Here is a 13,599-nt window from a genome sequence, read left to right as displayed (position 1 = left end):
TGTCATCAAGTAGATAAAAATGAAACTATTCACTAGGGAAAAAGTAAAGGGAAAAGATGAATATTCACGTACTAAGGTTGGAATTAGATACTTCGTGTACTTATGCAATCACCAAATACTCTTTAAATTTGAAATTTTAATAGTTGATGAGCTTTAAAGTTGTACAGGTCTATGGACAGAGATACATATTCAAGCATACAGGTCATCAAATGGTAATAGTTAATTTGCACGAGATACTGTTGGCAGCTGTAAAATATGTAGGTCTTCTCATCATCTCAGGTATATATTATGATATGTAATAGCTGGAAAGCATTTTATATTGTAAAATTTATGCATTTATGTAACATTCGTGATGTAAGAAAAAATAACCAATTTCAGACTTAACTCATGTTCTCTAAATATGTATACCTACATGGTCTTTTAAATGTGAAAAATTGTTGGATTTCTGTTTTATGACTGCAGGAAGCACATGTGCCTCGTTTCTTACTCAAAGCTACCAACTGCCAGTTCTGGATACAATGTTTGTAAGAAAGAAATATCGAGGCAGAGACTTTGGGCTTCATATGCTGGAGGACTTTGTTGATTCTTTTACAGAAGATGCACTTGGCTTGCGGTATCCCCTGACCTCTCTCATGTACATAGGTAATTGGATTAAGTTTTTAGAACGCTAAGCTTGTCTCAGTGCCACTTCTGACTTGTGTCTGCACTTTATCTTAAACGTGTGTATCTCGTATTAAGTAGACTGCATTCTTGACTCTCTAGGGACACGAGAGTCTGTGTGCCCGTACCTCACATAAATGGCATTTTGAGGGTATGGCAGCTTTTTTTAAGAAATTGAAATAGAATTCGCGTACCATGAAATCCACCCTCATAAAGTGTACAGTTCAGTGGTTTTATTATTTTACAGCTGTGCAACCATAACCACTATCTAATTTTAGAACATTCTCAACATCCCCAAAAGAAGCTCTGTACCAATTAGCAGTCACTCTTCCGTTTCTCCATTCCTTCATCCCCTAGCAACCAATGACTGATCTATTTTCTGTGTCTATGGATTTACCTATTCTGGACATTTCATATAAATGTAATTGTATGATATATTGTAAGCTCTTTGTGTCTAACTTCTTTCATTTTGCATAAATGTTTTCAAGGTTCATCCATGTTGTAGTCTGACTCAGTGCTTCATTTTTTTTTTAATGGCTGAGAAATATTCTATTGTGTGGATATGCCATCACCAGTTGATAGACTTTTGGATTGTTTCTACTTTTTAGATATTATGAATAATGCTAGTGTGAACATTTGTGCAGTTTTTGTGTGAACATTGCCCTGGTGTATATATCTAGGTGTGGATGAAATAGCTTGGTCATAACCTTGCCAAACTGCTCTGAAAGCACCTGCACCATTTTACATTCTCGTAAACATTGTATGAGGGTTGCAGTTTCTCTTCATCCTCACCAATATTTGTCCTTTTAAGTTTTGACCACACTGCAAGGTTTAGTTGCCTGATGGGATCGAACCCTTGGCAGTGAAAGCGCAGAGTCCTAACCAGTGGACTGCCGGAAAGTTCCCATTATTTGTCTTTTTTACTATAGTCCTCTCAGTAGATGTGGAGTGGCATCTCATCGTCTTGATGCGCATTTGTTGTAAACATCTTTTCATGTGCTTATTAGTCATATATGTATCATCTTTGGAAAAATGTATATTTAGATCCTTTAACCATTCTTTCTTTGGGTTGTTTGTTATTTGTCTGTGGTAGGTTTTTTTTTTTGGCTGTGCTGCAAGGCATGTGGGAACTCATTTCCCTGACCAGGGGAGTCCCTGTGGTAGCTTTTTAAATTTAAAAATTCAAATATGCAAAAAAAAAGTAGTAGGTAACAAAATACTCATGTATTGTCCAGCATGTAGCATCCATGAGAAGTGGATTATTGCCAGTGTAGTTGTACTCCTGTCCTATCCAATTAGCTTATTCCCTCCCTTCCTTGAAATAAGCACTGTAGGGTACGGAGTTAGAGAAGGTGAGATTCAGAAAAAGAATGAGACCGGCACTGTACAGGAACAGGTCACCTTTAATGAGGTGAGAAGGGACAGCAGTCAGATTAGTGAGCTGCTGCACTAACCCAAGAAAAGGGTAAGGATATAGGCATATATGTGGAAATCTACTGTCTTAAGGGGGCCTGTTCTCCAGGGTTGTTCAGAGTAGTTCTTAGATGGCTGGGGCAAGGAATTCTGGAGATCGACAGAGGCTGGCCTGGCTGGGAGCTGGGCAATCAACCTTAATGTCCATTTTTTTCCTTTGGGTGAAAGAGTTCTTTGTTTTGCATAGAATGATGGGGAGGACCCGGAGGGGAGTTTAACTCTAGGCTATTTTGAGCCGTGTAACTTTCCTTCAAGCACTGTCCTTAATTTGGCATTTCTTTTCCCCATGCATTTATTAGACTTTACACACACACACACACGCATATGCACACACACTTCAACAATACCATGTTTTTTTTTAATCGTCTTTTTCCTGTGTGGCATCGTTGGATGGGCTCTTTAGCTGTGACTTGTGGGCTTGGTTGCCCCAAGGCATGTAGGATCTTGGTTCTTCAACCAGGGATCAAACCTGAGTCCCCTGCATTAGAAGGTGTATTCTTAACCACTGGACCACCAGGGGAGTCTCAGTGTCATATTGTTTTACATGTTTAAAAACTTCAGGGAATTCCCTGGTAGTCCAGTGGTTAGGACTCTGTGCTTTCAGTGCCAAGGGCCTGAATGCAATCCTTGAAAATAAATAAATGAAAAAAAACCTAACTTTATATGAATATACTGTATGAAATCTGCAGTTCGCTTTTTCTACTCATCTTTATAAGATTTATTCCTATGGATTCATGTAGCTCAGTTTATTCTTTTTTCATGCTGTTTCTATTGTGTGGATATATTTTGTTGTCATGTTTTAAAAGCTGTTAGTGGATTTATATTTGTATTTGTATGAAGCCTGTAGTACTGCTCTTTTCTTAATTAAGTAAGATTTGATACTGAAGAGTGATTGGTGTGAAAACTTGTATATAATTTACCATTGATTTTAATCTAGCATCAGATATTCACTGAAAAAATATTTTTGTTCTAAGTTTCGTCTCCCTTTTTAATATCAAAAATCCAGAAAACAAGAACTAAGCATTGCATGCTCATCTTGAATCACAGTTTCTCTCTAGGCCCATACATGAGAATGGAATGAATCCTGTATACCCCGGATAATCTGAAAATGGATTTTCCTCTTAAAGTCTTAATTATTGCCTTACTAAATTTGGGGAGGCATGCAAACACATCTACTGTAGGCAGAGTCTCTTATTACTTACCCTTTTTAATGATTCTAGTGATAAATAAATTGAATACTAAATGAACTACAGATGCTTATGGATTATGTAAGACATCCTCTACTATTTTAGTTATTTTAATTGAGACAAAGGTCTCAGTGTGGCCTACTGGTTTTCTCCAGCTTTTCACTTCCTGATAGGTGTGGGAACTAGAACCAAAGAACCTGAGAAATATTGTCAAATATATGGGGGAAAAGAGAGCAAATGGCATCTTGGTGTCCACATATTCAGTGTTCAGATTAACAGGTGTTAAGATTTTGCCATATTTTCATTTATTTTAAGAGAATTAAGCGAGATGGAGCCTTAAGCAAGATGTAGATACAGTTGATGTTCTCTTTGAACCCGGCCCTAATTGCATCCCCCTTTCACCTTTTTCTCCCAGAGATAATGTGTTCCTCAAGTTGGTGTGTATCCTTCCCGCCCACGGTTTCAATTTAAGTCTCTGTCTGTGAACACTGTAAAACATTATTTTGTGTGCTTTCTTATTATTTTTAAAAAACTTAAAAATTTTCAAATAATTTCAGGCTTATTTTTTATGTATTCATATTTACAGAATTACTTTAGATTTTCACACTTCCCAAAATATAGATATAATTTAAAAAGCACAGAAGTTCTCCTCATTTGCCCTATTAGATGTCTTGCCTAAAAACTGGGTTCACCTCTTGATGAGTTTTGAGCCAAAAGACACAGCTGAGCCAAAGAGTAGGAGAACTTAGCACTTGCATTAAGTGAGGGGAACAAAAGGCATCTTTCCCAGAGCAGTGTCTCCTAAACAGGTTTTTGGTGATAAAATACACATCACACAGCATTTTAACCTTTCATTCCGATTGATTGCTGGGATTTCTAGAAAAGTTTCAATGTGTTTTTCAGCTTGCAACCAGTACTTTGAAAAATATCCAGGAGACCATGAACTCCTTTGGGAAGTTGAAGGTGTTGGACACTGGTACCAGAGAATACCAATCACCAGAGCATTACAAAGAGAAACACTTAAAATTACAGGTAAGACTGTTCTCAGTTTGGACACAAGTCTGATGTAAAAGCATTGCCTAATGATGGTCTTACAGTCCAGAATAGTCCAATATGTTGTAATGTGATCTCTCTAGTAATAGACCTTCTTTTCTAAAGTTTGAATTTTTGTTATATTTAAACATTTGTGTCATTATTAGTAAGAAGACCTAGAGTAGCCCAACAGAATATAGCTCAGTAGTCCAGTAGAAATTGGTGGGTAAGAAATGAACACCGGTTACTCAGAACAGAGTAGGCATCAGGGAATCAAAGGTAGTACTCAGTCTTATGCATCTCTCCTTAAAGTTGCTAAATACAGATAAACTATTTAAAGCTCTTTAAGGTTTCATTGTAAGGTACTGGTGAAGGGATATCCCACATCTGAATATTTAACACCTTTCTTAGGGCTTTTGTAAAAATCCACACAAATAATGTGACAATTAAAACCAAATACTAACTGGGTTACAATTTTAAAAATTCTTTTTCACACAGCAGTTTCTCAAAGTGAAGCTAAAAGATCTACGTCTGGAGTATACGGTCTTGCCTCTGTTCCAGAATATGAAGCAAGAGCTGAGGACAGTCAGTCTAGTGAGATGCAGCTAACTGTAGGTACACTGTGTGTTTACCATAGGAAATACCAAGTGTGCTGTTTTTAAGAAAGAAGTTCAGCTAATATTTAACTTTATAAATGTTATTGTTCATTCAATAAACTTAGGTAACCTCTACTGTGTTACTTGGCATTTTTTGTTAATTGGTTTCTAAGATTTAATTTTCTTTGAAAAATAATTTGGAATACACAAAGTAGTTCAGAAGAAAATAAAAATCTATAATTTTGTTACCCTAGATCTAGCAACTAACATTTTTGTATACGTACTTAATATATGTTATGAAACACATATGTGCATATGTTTCATTTCTGTTTTTATTCTTTTATGCTTCTAACTGGGCTTCCCTTGTGGCTAAGCTGGTAAAGAATCTACCTGCCATGCGGGAGACCTGGGTTCGATCCCTGGGTTGGGAAGATCCCCTGGAGAAGGGAAAGGCTACCCACTCTAGTATCCTGGCCTGGAGAATCCCTTTGGCTGTATAGTCCAAAGGGTCGCAAAGAGTCAGACACGACTGAGTGACTTTCACTCACTTTCATCCATGCGTCTAACTGCTTTTCTCCGTTGACATAATGTTGTAAGCATTTTCTGTGTCGTTGCTATTTTTTTTTTAAATTTTATTTGTTTATTTATGGCTGTGCTGGTCTTCATTGCTGGGTGGGCTTTTCTCCAGGTGCAGTGAATGGGGGCTACTCAGTTGCAGTCGAGGGCTTCTTAATTGCACTGGCTTCTCTTGTTGCAGAGCTTGGGCTCTAGGGTGCACAGGCTTCAGTAGTTGCAGCATGTGGGCTCAGTAGTTTTGGCTCCCGGGTTCTAGAGCACAGGGTCAGTAGTTGTGAAGCATGGGCTTAGTTGCGGTATGGCATGTGGGATCTTCCTGAACCAGGGATTGAACCCATGTCTCCTGCATTGGCAGGCAGATTCTTTACCACTGAGTCACCAGAGAACCCTGTCATTACTGTATTAAATCATTGTTGTTAGGTAGCACACTATTCTGTGTAAATACCAGCATTTATTTTCTTAACATATTATACTTGTTTTTTATAAATGGCCCAACCATGAACACAATTATACATGCATCTTTGTGCAAATGTAATTATTTCCTTGCACAGATAAATTTCTTGAGGTGAAATAGGTCAAAGGTTATGAAGTTATTTGGGGGAGCACTTTGCAAATACTAGGTAACCTGAAAGTAGAAGGGCAGTTCCCCTTATTGAATTCCAGAGGACTTACCAGGTGCTTTTCTGAAACCTACTTGATATTACTTAAAATACTGGTACATCGGTGGAATCCTTGAGGTTTATTTTTTGCAGTGTTTTGTCGTGGTAGCTTTTACATTATTATTACATTGGTTAGTCACTCACTCATGTCCGACTCTTGCAACCCCATATCTGTAGCCTGCCAGGCTCCTCTGTCCGTGGGATTCTCCAGGCAAGAATACTGGAGTGGGTTGCTATTCCTTTCTTCAGGGGATCTTCCTGACCCAAAGATCGAACCTGGGTCTTCTGCGTTGCAGGTGGATTCTTTACTAGCTGAGCCACCAGGGAAGCTTTTAATATAGTCATAATTATTTTGTATGTGGGTATCTGAATATATTTTTAGTGAGTGTTGAATATGTCTGTGCAAATGCACATGCATTTCAACGACAAGTCCTTTGGGGAATTATTTGTGCCTCTCTTCTTCTGTCTTAATTAGCATGAGTGATGACTATTTGAGTAAAAATTTTGAAAAGCATTTTTAAGGATAATATAATACAATAACTATACATAAGGAGTTCAGTTTTTTCCCCTACCTTTGGAGTTTCAGGCTTCAGAATAAGCCCTTCTATTATGTTGTATTCCAGATTCCTCAGATATATTCAGATTCCTTTATTATTGATCAGATATCATAAAATGAGGGAAAGTAGAAAAATCTGTTTCATACATGTAGTGAGAGCAATGATTTACTTTAATATTAAGCCAAATAATTTGTGTCATTTTAATGAGAACATTAAAATTTCACTGTACTGTAAAGATTGGCGATATAAATTAGATTTTCTTTCATTTTAGAAATTCATATTCTTCATATTACTTAAATATTTTAATCAAGGAAAATATGTCTCATATTAAACTCTCTCTTTTTATTAGTAACACATGGGGAAGTGATTTTATTTTAACTACATAATATTTTAGCTCTATTGAGGTATAATCGACAAAAATTATACATATTTAAGGTATATACCTTCATGTTAAGGATGATAAATGCCCAAATTGAAGCATTGGTAATACCACAGAGGGGACAGTTTTGAGAGAGTCTTCAGCTTCCTAATGGACAGGCTTGTGGTTAGTTGAATGAAGGACAAGAAGTCATTACTGCCCCACAGGTCTTTGATTGGAATAGCATACTGAATTGTTATTGCCAATAACCAAGATAGAGAATAATACTGATTAAATATGAGAGTTTAGTTTGGGACAGATTGGATAGGAAATGGGGTTGGAGTATTCACTGGAGAGAGATTTCATTGGAAATAGAGCTTTGGAAGTCAGGAAAAAAGTTGGGGAAATTAAGTTGCATATTTGGATTCATCAGCAAAGAGATGTTAAAGTAAAGGAGTATTGGGACTGCGAAAGGAGCTGAGAACAGAACACTTGGAAACCCCAGTGTGTATCAGTGTCGCATATTAGGTGGTTTCACAAGTTCTTGGGCTCATAATAAACTGAAGCTATAATGTAGCCTTTTTACTTCTTAAGTGAGTCGTCTTAATTGATGGATAGTGAATACAAAAGGTGCTATTTGAAAAAGTTTTTAAAAGATTTCCTTTGAAACTGAATGAAGTAGATGCATAGGAAGGAAAAAGGGTCTCAAACTTTTGGTTTTGACATGTATCTCTGTTTTAGGTTGATTCTCTAAAAGATTCCTTTGCAAGTACTTCTGAAGGTAAGAAATTCAGCTGGTCTATTAGTAAGTGTTTGAGAGTGTTAGAATTAAGTGTGTGTGTGTGTGTCCCTTAGTATAAATACTTACCCACCTCTAATAATCTGGGTCAGGATTCTGGTACCACTGATTCTGCTGTGTGAACAGATAAGCTATCGTACCTCTTTTTTTTCATTCCGTTACCTGTAAAATAGGCACCATAATGTCTGCCTTGTTTATTTCCCAAGATTATTGGAAGAGAATCTAAGTGAAAATGCACAAATACTTTGCAAAGCTCAAGGTAACACAGACATGTTAGGAATGAATATTGACTTTAAGGTTATTTCATAATTTAAAATATGTCACTGACATGGTTTCCTAGCCTGATGTGATAGAAAGGAGGTGTGTAATGGTGGTGATATAGTTAAACTAGCTTAGTTCTTGCATTTCTGTGTATAATTAATGGGTAATTCTTTGAATACACAGTCAATTAATTATGGGCTTGCTATTTTTTTCTCAGGTCATGATAAAACACCTGTTTCCACTCGTACTCGAAGTAGCCATCTAAAGCGGCCAAAGATTGGAAAGCGGTTTCAGGATTCTGAGTTTAGTAGTTCTCAAGGGGAAGATGAGAAGACTCCTCAGACTTCTCCCACAGCTTCAGTGAACAAGTAAAGCATTGTTTATTTTTACTGTCATTATTTTGTGTCCTCTTATTTTCATAGTATTTAGTTTTTAAGGTGACATTTTTTATATTATTTGTGTAGTAAATGACCTTGGTGTAGAAGTTTGTATTTGAGTTCTTTAACAAGATTATTGATTACACTTAATACGTGTCACATTGACAGTATTACAGAGAGAAGTTGCTAGTAAGAGGTTTAGAATAAACTGATGTTTTAGTCTCTGTGTGAAAATCCAGAAGAATCTTCTAGTGATTATATTATCTCAAATGAGTCATTTATTGTCAGCTTTGAATTTGACAGTAGCTGTGGTTTTTAGTAATCCTGAAGTTTAGTCGATTTAAGAAGCCCTCAATTTTACTTTATAATGGACTTATCTGGACTCTAGATTATAGAACATAACATAAATTAGTAATTGCCATAAATGATATCATCAGCTCCTCCAGAAACTTAATAGTCTGCTGAATCAACAGAACCCTTGGATCAAAACCTTATTTTCTTATTTAAAGAAAGAAAGATTTTGAATATTATAGTTAAATTAAGCTTTTGCTCTGATAGTCATACTAACTGTTCTTGAGTCAACCAATCATAGCTTTGCCATCTTGGCTATAAAATTATTCTCAGGTAAAGTATTCTGTAGCTATGCTAATTTCATTCTGTATGTAATTTTAAATTTGGATAATTATGTAAATGTTATATTTTAATGAAAAATCCACCATTTTAAAGAAAAATTTAGGTATTTAACTTCTGAAAAGAGTAATAAAAGTTTAGGTAATTATGGGTTTTTTTCCACTGAGTAACATAGCACATTTTAAATTACACATCACAAAACTGTTGTGGAATTTTTCTTTAGCTTTTCATAAAATAGTAGCAGTGAGACTAAATGCTTAAATGCTCAGACGCTATGAAGAAGAAAACGTCATCTTTGCCCTTGTCTAGTAGTCTCTAGTACGCGCGTCTGTACCTGGGATGCAGGTTGAGAGAGCTGCAAGGTGGATTGTGATGTAATCGTAGAAGTGAAAGTGCTGTGGGTACAAAGGAGAGCGTGATTGACTCTAATGGAGGGGATGGAGAAATCTGACATTTGGGCCAGGGCTTCAGGGATGAGTAGAAACTCAACAAGCATATTTGGGAAAGAAGACTCTTCTAGTTTGAAGGTTCACAAACTATGGTCTATGGGCCAGTCTGGCCCACTACCTCTTGTAAATAAAGTGTTACTATACCACATCCATGTTTATTAGTTCACATGTTTACTGTGGTTGCTTTTGCTTTACAGTGGTGGAGTGAGTGAGTGTTCAGAGACCACGTGTCCCACAAAACCTAAAAGAAAAGTTTGCCAAACCTTGGTCCGCACCAGGGCTGTTCAGAGAACTTCCTGTCAGGGTGCACGTGGCCTGTGTCTTCCCTGTCCAGCATGGCAGCCTCTACTCAGTGTGCTTGTCACTGAGCACTGCAGTGTGGCTAGTGCAGTTGAGGAGCTGAGTTTTTTATTTCACTTAGTTTTAATTACCGTATTATAAATAACTGCAAATGTCCTGTGGCTACTGTATTGTACCATGCAATTTCAGGCTGCAGGAATAGTGTGAGCAAAGGCACAAAACTAGTAGGGGTGTTGGTAAGGAAAACTGATATATAGGTAGATAGCGTTGCAGTCAGTTCAGTCACTCAGTCGTGTCTGACTCTTTGTGACCCCATGGACTGCAGCCACCAGGCTTCCCTGTCCATCACCAACTTCGGAAGCTTGCTCAAACTCACGTCCATTGAGTCAGTGATGCCATCCAACCATCTCATCCTCTGTCATCCCCTTCTCTTGCTGCCTTCAATCTTTCCCAGCACCAGGGTCTTTTCCAGTGAGTCAGTTCTTTACATCAGGTGGCCAAAGTATTCGAGTTTCAGCTTCAGCATCTAGTGGAAGGAAAAATATAAAGGTTTGGTCATGTTAGACTTTGAGAGGATGTGTGCTTTATTCTGCAATCCATAGAGGACCATCAGAGTTTTCTGAGCTGGACTGTCACTGGTACAGATAAAAAGAAAGAAAGAAACATAGCTCTTTCAGTTCAGTCGCTCAGTCGTGTCCGACTCTCCGCGACCCCATGAATCACAGCACGCCAGGCCTCCCTGTCCATCACCAACTCCCGGAGTTCACTCAGATTCATGTCCATCGAGTCGGTGATGCCATCCAGCCATCTCATTCTCTGTCGTCCCCATCTCCTCCCCCCCCCAATCCCTCCCAGCATCAGAGTCATTTCCAGTGAGTCAGCTCATCGCATGAGGTGGCCAAAGTATTGGCGTTTCAGCTTTAGCATCAGTCCTTCCAATGAACACCCAGGATTGATCTCTAGAATGGACTGGTTGGATCTCCTTGCAGTCCAAGGGACTCTCAAGAGTCTTCTCCAACACCACAGTTCAAAAGCATCCATTCTTCGGCGCTCAGCTTTCTTCACAGTCCAACTCTCACATCCATACATGACCACGGGAAAAACCATAGCCTTGACTAGACGGACCTTGGTTGGCAAAGTAATGTCTCTGCTTTTTAATATGCCATCTAGGCTGGTCATAACTTTCCTTCCAAGAAGTAAGCGTCTTTTAATTTCATGGCTGCAGTCAGCATCTGCAGTGATTTTGGAGCCCCAAGAAATAAAGTCTGACACTGTTTCCACTGTTTTTCCATCTGTTTCCCATGAAGTGATGGGACCAGATGCCATGATCTTCGTTTTCTGAATGTTGAGCTTCAAGCCAAACTTTTCACTCTCCTCTTTCTTTAAACCTTACTAAAAGAATGTATGTACTGCTAGTCTCAACATGAGTTGGGAAGAATTTATAGTGTCCAGAGAGAATAGGCCTTGAAGAAGGAAGATGAGAATGGGAATAGAAAGTTGTGGGTTTGTTTGAAAGGCATTTCAGAAGTAGAACTAAGCCATATCATTTATTGCCCCAAATGGTATTTTTGAGAATGAAAGGGGCATTATATATAGGCGTAGTCCAGAGATGTAGGTTCAGTTCCATGGTACCACAATAAAGCAACTATCACAATAAGGCAGGTCACAAAGTTTTTTGAGTTTTCCAGTGCACATAAAAGTTATGTTTACACTGTACTGTAGTATATGTCTTTAAGGAAAAAGTATATTCTTTAAATTAAAAATACTTTATTGGTAAAAAAGAAAACGGTAACTATCGCCTGAGCCTTTAATGAGTCATAATCTTTTTGCTGGTATAGAGTCTTGCCTCAGTGTTGGGTGGCTGCTGACTGACCAGGGAGGTGGTTGCTGAAGGTTGGGGTGACTTTGACCATTTCTTTAGTTAGACAGCCATGAACCTTGCCATGTCGATTGGCTGACTTCTTCCTTTCACTAATGATTTCTCTGTAACATGCAATGCCGCTTGATAGCATTTTACCCACAGTAGAAATTCTTGCAAAATTGGAGTCAGTCCTCTGAAACCCTGATACAGCTTCCTCAACTAAGTTTATGTCGTAGTCTAAATCCTTTGTTATTCCACTGATCTTCATAGCGTCTTCAAAAGGGGATTCCGTCTGGAGATGGAATCACTTTCTTCGCTCATCTACATTAAGCAGCTCCTCATCCATTACAGTTTTATCTTGAGATTGCAGCAGTTCAATCACATTTTCAGGCTCCCCTTCTCATTCTAGTTCTCTTGCTGTTTCTACCACATTTGCAGTGACTTCCACCACTGAAGTCTTGAACTGTTCACAGTCATCCATGATAGTTGGAATCAGCGTCTTCCAAACTCCTTGTAATGTTGATATTTTGACCTCTGCCCATGAATCATAAGTGTTCATAGTGGCATCTAGAATGGTGAATCCTTCCCAGAGGGCTTTCAATTGACTTTGCCCAGATTAATAAGAGGAATCTGTATCTTTGACAGCGGTAGCCTTATGAACTGTAATTCTTAAGTAATAAAGCTTTAGAATTGAAATGATTCCTTGATCTGTGGACTACAGAATGGATGTTGTGTTGGCAGACATGAAAACAACATGAACTTCATTATGCATCTCCATCAGAGCTCTTGGGTGACCAGTTACATTGTCAATGAGCAGTCATATGATAAAAGGAAAAATTTTTTTCCCCTGAGTAATAGGTCTTAACAGTGGGCTTAAAATACTCAGAAACGATGTTGTCAGCAGGTGTGCTGTTACCCAGGCTGTGTTGTTCTCTTTATGGAGGACAGGCAGAGTAGATAATTCTTAAGGGCCCTAGGATTTTCAGAATGGTAAATGAGCATTGGTGTCAACTGCATTAGTGCCTAACAGGAGAACAGCTTGTTCTTTGAAACTGTAAAGCCAGGTATTGACTACTCTTTTCTTGCTATAAAAGTCTTAGATGACATCCTCTTTCTGTCTACACTGAAAAGTCTATTGTTTATTGTAGCCACTTTCATTCATTATCTTAGCTCTAGATCTTCTCGCTAACTTGGTAGAGCTTCTATATCAGCACTGATTGCTTTCCGTAGCACTATCATGGAGATAACATCTTTCCTTAAATCTCATGAACCAACCTCTCTACTAGCTTCATGCTTTTTTCCTGCAGCATCCTCACCCTCTCTCAGCCTTCGTGGAAATGAATAGATTTAGGGCCTTGTTCTGGATTAGGCGTTAGCTTAAGGGAATGTTGAGGTTGGTTTGATCTTCTGTCCAGACCACTACAACTTTTTCTCCAGATCAGCAATAAGGTGGTTTTGCTTTCTTATCATTGGTGTGTTCACTTAGAGTAGCACTGTTGATTTTTTTTTTTTTCCCAAGAACGTTTGGTTTGCATTCACCGCTTGGCTATTTGGCACAAGAGACCTAGCTTTCTGCCTGTCTCAGCTTTCAACGTGCCCTTATAAATTTAGTCACTTCTAGCAAGCTTTTGCCGGAGAAGGCAATGGCAAGCCACTCCAGTACTCTTGCCTGGAAAATCCCATGGATGGAGGAGCCTGGTGGGCTGCAGTCCATGGGGTCGCTGGGGGTCGGACACGACTGAGCGCCTTCACTTTCACTTTTCACTTTCACACATTGGAGGAGATGGCAGCCCACTCCAGTGTTCTTGCCTGGAGAATCCCAGG

At 38.4% G+C, this 13,599-nt stretch overlaps 1 protein-coding gene across 5 annotated transcripts in view; it reads left to right on the top strand.

The window, feature by feature from the left end:
* The window catches only part of FAM169A (family with sequence similarity 169 member A), a 64,149-nt gene that overhangs the window by 39,422 nt on the left and 11,128 nt on the right, over positions 1–13,599 (top strand). For 4 of the 5 annotated variants that reach the window (XM_088827756.1, XM_055421853.2, XM_055421854.2 and 1 more), the window contains 5 exons: positions 463–642; positions 4,224–4,352; positions 4,851–4,963; positions 7,840–7,879; positions 8,376–8,526. In XM_088827756.1, coding sequence (XP_088683882.1) covers positions 463–642; positions 4,224–4,352; positions 4,851–4,963; positions 7,840–7,879; positions 8,376–8,526 — 613 coding nt within the window. The remainder of the gene's footprint in view (positions 1–462; positions 643–4,223; positions 4,353–4,850; positions 4,964–7,839; positions 7,880–8,375; positions 8,527–13,599) is intronic. The other variant, XM_055421855.2, reaches the window with a different exon arrangement.

Source organism: Moschus berezovskii, chromosome 18 (genome assembly GCF_049115385.1).
Source record: "Moschus berezovskii isolate FMDL1 chromosome 18, NW_MosBer_1.0, whole genome shotgun sequence".
Classification (NCBI taxonomy): domain Eukaryota; kingdom Metazoa; phylum Chordata; class Mammalia; order Artiodactyla; family Moschidae; genus Moschus; species Moschus berezovskii.
This window is presented reverse-complemented; position numbering and strand designations above follow the sequence as displayed.